The sequence below is a fragment of the Orbicella franksi genome, chromosome 12 (assembly GCF_964199315.1).
Source record: "Orbicella franksi chromosome 12, jaOrbFran1.1, whole genome shotgun sequence".
Taxonomy (NCBI): domain Eukaryota; kingdom Metazoa; phylum Cnidaria; class Anthozoa; order Scleractinia; family Merulinidae; genus Orbicella; species Orbicella franksi.
This window is the reverse complement of record NC_138156.1, coordinates 15,843,969-15,851,261: the sequence shown is the minus strand read 5'-3', so window position 1 is coordinate 15,851,261 and position 7,293 is coordinate 15,843,969. Positions and strand designations below refer to the sequence as shown.

Genomic DNA, 7,293 nt, shown 5'->3' with positions numbered 1-7,293 from the left:
TCGATCCGTTAACTATGTATTGTGTCACTGAATAGGCGTGTACAGACCTGCCTGGGCAAGTTTGGGTTGTATCTCACTGTCATGATTTTTACACAATAGTAATGAGTGTGGGCAAGCAAGGGCATGTTTTGGCAAGTTGAAACGTCCTTTTGTTTCGGCTAAGATTTAAAGGCGATTGTGCTAGCCACATGTTGTTTAAAGGGAAAAAATGAGCAAGAAGTGCAAAGTCAATTGGTCAGATGTCCAAGGAGCATCACCCAAACCAAAGCGGCTTCACTTGGAAAAGGATGAAGCAGACAGCTTTTACCATTGCCCGATACAAGAGTGTGAACATGATGGATTTCAAAGTCAGAGAGGCTGTAGAAAACACGTTAGCACTAAACACAGTTGGTTCTTTTATTTTGACGAAAGGCCCGATTCTAAACAAGTAACAAAGTCGCTGACGATTGGAAGAAATGAAGATGAGACAAGCGAGACCACAAAGCACAACGTGAAGTTACTTTCTTCATTTCCATTATCATGTAACATTGGCGAAGTATTCACGAAATGGTTGACAGGAAGTGCTGGCGGTTGTAAGAAAGATCGTGCCGCTCAACAGATAGTGACAAGGTGCTTCAAGTTTCTTAGATTTTGCTGTGAAGATGAAGAGGAGTTAACGTTTGAAGTGGTCGACTTTAGTTTGTGTTCTCCAAATCTGTTGTTTAAATTTATCGACTACTTACACAATGAATGTAAGCTCGGTCATGGTGGGTGTTTGGGCTACATAGATGCTATTTCTGAATTGATCGACTTCAGAAAACTTCATGGCGCATCAGAAGCAGTTCTAAGAAAGTTCTCTACGACAGAGTTGTACCTCAAGAGAGCCCGAAAAACAGTTGCAAAGATGATGAGATTGCAGTGGACACAAGATTTAGACATCGAGACTCTGGAAGCAAGAGGGCACTGGGCAACAATGGAGGAGTTATTGGAGGTGGTGAAATTTCATCTGCCGCGTTACGAAAATACCGTGAAAATGTGCAAAACCAGTCCAGCCCAAGTGAACCCCTCAGACCTAACATTTGCCACAAAATTTGTAGCCATGTATCTGTTCATCAAGGTGAAGGGATCGCGGCCCATGACGTACCAATATTTGACGGTGGACATGATTGCCACAGCTAAGGAAAACGGTGGATTTATCGATCAGAAAACGTTCAAGACGGCTGGAAAATATGGCTTCAATTCTTTGATTCTGACCGACGCAAACATGCACGTTCTTAACGGCTACATCTCGAACGTTAGACCGTTGCTTAAGCCCCAGTGTGATTTCGTTCTCGTCACCAGAAATGGAGGTCAGCATGGCAAACTGGGCGAAACTATGAGCAAACTGGTTTTTGATGCAATTGGAAAATACATTCATCCCACACGTTATTGCCAAATCGTCGAAACGCAAAGCCTCAATCAGCTCACTAGCGAAGAGCAAAGGTTTTTGTCTGAGGACCAGAAACACAGTTCTGCGGTTGCTAAAGTTCACTATCAAAAGCAACGATCGCGAGTTGCCCTGAAGGGTCACGAGTGTCTTCAAAAACTTCAAGGTACCAAGGGTTCCGAGGTAGACGATGACGTACACGCAAGACTTGGCGGTTCAACGTCCAGCTCCGGGCCTTCAGTTGAGACAGCTCAGAATAAAAACAACTCGACCCCCATAAAGGATACCCTGCCTAAGAGAAACTTGCACCTTCAGAGGAAAACTCGTCATGTTTTAAAATTCACGAAAGAAGAGGATGATTTTCTGAAGGAAGGGATAACTAAGCACGGGTTTGGACAGTGGACAGCTATTTTGAGAGATTCTGATTTCGCATTTCAAGACGGAAGAACGGCGGACTCTCTAAAGAAAAGGGCCGGAATGAAAATGTCGCTAGTTTGATAAAGAGACTGGAAAAGTGTGGACACTGACTTTCAATGCAAAGCTGATGGGTGTAAGCAGAGTTTGTTGTACACAAAACAGACAAAAATCAATTGCTTTATTGTAAATGCATCTTCCTGTCTCCAGATGACAGCAAACTCAACAAACATGTTATATTCTTTTGGAACTGGCCTATCGCCACTGTCAATATCACTGTAGCATAACGACTGTCTAGTTCACAGTGCTTTCAAGAACTATAATCTCTTAATGTAACTAATAGCCATAATATTTTTCCTTTAATTCACATCGTGTGCAAAATAGTCAAACGTAGCATAAGCGCAACGTGGTATTCCTTAACAATGCACACACTAATACATGTGCAAATATGAACATAGAAAGAATAAGTCGCACGCAAGCTGTCTTATTACAAGCCCATGAAACTACCAATCTACGGTTGCGTACTAGTCTGCATAAAACGAGTCAGGGTCATTTGCTTCTTGGATGGATGCGCCTGGCTTTGAAAGTGCGGCCTCTTCACTGACGTAGCTGCTACAGGGTTGTGAGCTCGAGCAATGCCTGGGGATGGTGGACAGATAGCTTCCACGTCGTCATTCGGAATGTACATTGGTGTCTTTGGTGCCGCCGACCAACATTCTTCGTCGTCTTCGTCTGAGCTCCTGCTTCTGGCAGGCAGATTTGCTGGACGCTGGCTGGGTGGGAAGACTCTCACTGGCAGCGGAGAGAACAGGTCTCGTATGAAATTCACGCAAGAACGGTCTACCAGCTCGTTGCTAAGGCAGAGCCTCTTGCGTTCTGCCAGGGCAGCCGGTAGTTTCAGCGTTCCATGACGCTCGTGATAACAGCGCAGTTTTTCGCAATTGATTTCCAGGAGACTTTGCATCACTCTTCGTTCTTCTTCGTCTCTTGGATCTTCCATTCTTTCGCTTTGCTCAGCCATTTCCTTCTCCATAGCTAAAAGCCACGGCTTCCCAAATGCTGTTCTGATCCTTTCCTGTTCCTGATCTTCTTGAAAGGCAGCGAGGTCCCTTCGAATCGGTGTGGGCAGCGGCTCGTTATGGTCGTGCGGGAGCAACGACACGTGCTCCACTGACACTCCCCTCGTTTGTAAGAAGTGTTGCCTCTTCTTATAGCACCTTTCTTCAACCCTTTTCAGCCTTTCCTTTTCAGCGAGATGACTTTCTAACATGTGGCTCAGTTGGCGGTGACGTAGAGAGCCAGGTGAGCATTGTGCCAGCCTAGCTTTCAAGGTCGTCAGGGTCTCGTCTTCATCGGAATCGCCGACATCTTCAATGGCGTCCTCTTCAGAGCTTTCTTCTCAGGATTGCGGTTCTGTCAGAAGGCCGCAACTCTGTTCTCGTCTACAATTGCCCTGGGCGGTTTCGTCGACTTCTTCGTCTATTAAAGAAACGCTCAAAATGTTGCGCAACTCCTCCTCAGGCATACCACTTTCGTGCACAGTGGGCATTGTACTGGCCTGACTGCTCAGGCTGTCTCCTACGATATTGTGCGCCCACACAATGCAATCCCTAGCATGTTTCCTCAGCCACTTGTTTGCTTCAGGTTCGACACGAGGAAGACTCTTGAAGTGGTACTTGCGCAGGCGTTTGTCCATAGCTTGATTGTGAGCTGCACCAAAATCCATTTCCACCTGGCAAGTTATGTACATGGTCGCAGTGCAATGGAAACCTTGAGCCTTTTTCCACTTCGCGTCGCGTGACGTGAAGCCCCCTTGACATATGATTTTCCAGTCATCTATGTCGAGCAGGGTGGCATATGCCTCGTCTAGGAAGATAACCTCTGTCAGGTTGTCGATCATAGCCTTGTTGAAACTCTTTTGCTTCATGACGCGAGCAATTCGGCTTAGGGGAATGATCTGAAAAACAGGTGAGAAGAGGCTGGTCTTTCCGCTGTCAGCTGAGCCAATAGCACACAGCACAGGCTGTTTGTGTTCTTTGGGACGGAACAACGCCAGGAAATCTGCACAAAACTGCCGAATTTCATCTTCTGTTAGGCTGTTCCTTAGGATTGCCTCAAAATATCTTGGCTCCGGGTCCTTGAGTCGGTCGTAGTCCACAAACGCGCGTGGAGTTGTGAGACCCTTCTGTTGAAAAGAGCCAAAACAAAAGCACATCAGACAGTGCTACAGATCGTAAAGATTGGGTTTGAAAATTTGATTGTATCTTCTTATTTAAATGTTGAAACAGTCCAGTGTATTCTTCTCACCTGAGATTCTGAGATAATCCCTTGGACGAACAACCCAGAGGAAAAGCTCCAAAACCACCCGTCTTGTACTTCGATCAGGTCTCTGTCAATCTTAATTTGGCGTATGAAAGAGCTTTCTGGCTCGCTTAGTATGGGCAGAACACGTTGAATATGCTGGACCAGACGGTCTTTGAATGCTTCGTTTCCCATTAGGCTGTGGAGGAACGTTTTCATGGTACACAGATACTGGAACGTGAACTGTGATTTGGCCGCCAGTTTGTACACCTCGCCGCGATACACAGCATACTGCAGCTTTTTCATCACAATTTGTATATCGTTGCACAGGACTGTTACTGGACAGGATAGGGGTTTGTGCGGCGGATCTGGTAGTGCTGTCTGCGATGTACTTTGCAGGTTGTTATCAAATCCAAAGGTGTCTAACATGAGACCAGCTTGGCGTAATTCCGAAACGGATGCTGCCATCATCGTTTGAAAACTCTCAAGAACGACACGAAGGCGAATGACATTTTCCGTCGGCGCTGACTCTTGGGATTCTTCGTGGAAGTCACCATGAAGCTCCTCTTGCAGAGCCCTGCCAATCACAACAAAAGGTTTTGCTTACGTAAGGCAATGCAATATCTCCCTGGTATTACTTTGTGAAAGTGAACTGCTGAAATCAAACTCGCGATGTTTTGAAAATGAGAAGATAAAAATTGATCAATTATCGATAATCGAATAACAGTCTCTTTTCACCGGGCAATGAAGCATGATTACTTTGATTTTTCAATGATGAATAGCATTTTTTACCTTTCTGACTATTTATGTTTGTTTATTATATATTTACTTTCATTAGCGTGCAATTTAACAGAAATTCAAAGAATATAAATTGGTCAAATTAATCTACTCACCCGAGGCAATGCTGGTACGATGACTCCACTAGTTGCATTAAGCAGAGGTTTTTGTGGTCCTTAAACACTTGACACAGCTGATTCAGGTTATGACAGCAGTTTTTCTTTCGTGACGCCCTTGATGCATAATATTCCAAACCGCAACTTGCGACAGCTCTTTGGATTCTAAGTGCATTAATGACCGAACCATTGTTTGTTTGGCAAGCCACCCAGTAAGATATGGCTGGGAATGTTTGCTTTCCCGGCGATGAAAGCTGGGACGCATTGACGGGCGATTCGTCATTCGATTCGTCACTCTCTCTGGTCTCCTGCAATTGTGGCCTTTTTCGCTTCTTGCTGTCCAATGTTGACGTACTTATCGCCGAAAAAAAGAAGCAAATTTCCGCCAATTTTGACAAGGTTAAATCGCATTCGTCGCGTTTCTCGCATATCCAGTTCCATGCTCTTTCTATTTCGGCATCGCTAACCCACCAAACGCACTTAAAAGCAACAACCGAACACAGCTTTTCAACCCTCGCAACTATCTCGCACTCCGCCTTATCTCTTATTGCCTTGCTATTTAACTGAGAGCAAGGTTTGCTCATCTTGCCACATGAACATGAGCATGAACTGAGCTGTTTGAAGTTCTGACTACCCTTAAATACTGTTCCGTCACAAACATGAACAAATTTTCATTCTCAAACCCGCCGGAGAGAATAGCAGAGCAAATCACAGGTGAAAGATTGAGAACTCCATTTGATCACCACCAATAGCTTTGCAATATTCTTTTTCTCTAAATTCTTTCGTTGAGCTCAAAAACAAATAATGGCTTTCACCTAAACACTCCACAATACAAATCTCCAAAACAAGTTAATGCTTTAATACATTTGATGAAGAAAAGATTACATAAGCGTTATGTAACCTATCAATAACTTTGATATTTCTGACAAATTTCTTGTGGTTAGTTCCTTTTGAAAATAATAACGGAAAAAAGCTGATAAAGTTAAACAAATGTATTCATGCGTATGTGATGTGATGAACAATAATAAGTTGATGAGGTGAATCTTACTCTGTTGTTGGCGTATATACCGGTTTAAGCGTATATAGCGGGTTTGAGTAAATTTGTTAATCAACTCTGGCCATATCCGTAGTATACGCCATACCCAGTATACACGCCAACAACAGAGTAAGATTCACTTCATCAACTTACCTTTCATTTTTACTGTAAGTATTTTGATACTTACAGATCTCTCCCTCCCTCCCTCACTCACCCATAATATAGACCCTTTTCATAAATGGCTGCCAATTGAAAATTCTTTTGTATGCACTTAAATTAGCCTCACTAAACTCGTGTGGGAGTAAATTATAATTCTTTTGAAATAGCAACTCAAAAAGAAGGTTAGTCAGGCTAATTTTATTATGTACAAAAGAATTTATAATTGGCAGACATTCATGAAAAAAAGTCTTTAGTCAAACTCTAAGAGGTATTTTCTTTTCAAAAAAGTAACTCAAAAATTCTTAACTGCTTACTACAGGTTGTGTTTAAAAGCAAAATTGCGAAAACAAATTAATCACCTCTTAAAGGACCAGGACGTCTTGATGAATTTTGACTTTGAACTGAGTTAGAAAATTCATCCCATTGGTTGGACATTTGCTGCATGGATGGAAAACCTAGAAAAATTTCAAAACACAAAGTCAAACCTGTATGTAGCGGCACCGTATGCAATTGTATGATAAATATAATTGCATGGACCTGCCATTTTCAACATAATATTAGCAGCTTATAAAACATTGAACTTATTTAATAGTGAGGAAATTTTTATGAAAATTACTTTAACACTTCAACTCAGATTATTGGGAAAATGTTTATACGGTGCAACCAAATTTACTAATTTGCACTCACTGAAGCACAATCACTTGCATGTTAGTAGTTAACTTGAAGTTACATGTATTTTAATTAACAATGACAAAAAAATTAATTCCAATTCCTTTTAACACTGTAACATACATAGAAAAATGTTTAATGTTTTGGTTCACCAACTTTGATGTTAATTCCATGGGAACCTTTCTTGACAACTATTTGTTTACATATATACATTTTGCCGATAAAAGTAAAATATAAAACTTTAAGGTAAAAAGCAGTTTAAATTAAATCTAAACGTTTTCGATCTCTTTGATCATCATCAGAGTGAATACATTTAGACTCAATTTTAACAGGTTTTTACCTTAAAGTTTTATTTGTTTACACTTTTTGGATTTTAATCAGTATTTTTAAGTTTTTGTGATAGATTTGTGTTATTT

At 41.9% G+C, this 7,293-nt stretch overlaps 2 protein-coding genes across 3 annotated transcripts in view; both read right to left on the bottom strand.

Annotated features, from left to right (window-relative positions):
• Positions 1-7,293, bottom strand: part of LOC145462375 (major vault protein-like) — a 36,817-nt gene that overhangs the window by 14,653 nt on the left and 14,871 nt on the right. The window contains exon 11 of one of the 2 annotated variants that reach the window (XM_081445884.1): positions 6,568-6,663. The exons of the other annotated variant lie outside the window; for it this stretch is intronic. Coding sequence (XP_081302010.1) covers positions 6,568-6,663 — 96 coding nt within the window. The remainder of the gene's footprint in view (positions 1-6,567; positions 6,664-7,293) is intronic. 2 annotated transcript variants of the gene reach the window in all.
• On the bottom strand, positions 3,219-5,618 carry LOC145463634 (uncharacterized). Its single transcript, XM_081447393.1, has 3 exons — positions 5,014-5,618; positions 4,127-4,697; positions 3,219-4,043 (listed from the first exon to the last, which is right to left on the bottom strand). Exons 1-3 carry the CDS (start codon positions 5,595-5,597, stop codon positions 3,219-3,221), a joined length of 1,980 nt encoding a protein of 659 aa, XP_081303519.1. The 5' UTR covers positions 5,598-5,618.

Excerpts from the sequence above, each read along its gene's own strand:
- LOC145463634 (XM_081447393.1), bottom strand. The coding sequence starts at position 5,597 with ATGAGCAAACCTTGCTCTCAGTTAAATAGCAAGGCAATAAGAGATAAG. Across the intron at positions 4,698-5,013 it reads TCGTACCAGCATTGCCTCGG|GGCTCTGCAAGAGGAGCTTC; the intron begins GTGAGTAGATTA and ends TGTGATTGGCAG. Across the intron at positions 4,044-4,126 it reads GGATTATCTCAGAATCTCAG|CACTGTCTGATGTGCTTTTG; the intron begins GTGAGAAGAATA and ends TACGATCTGTAG.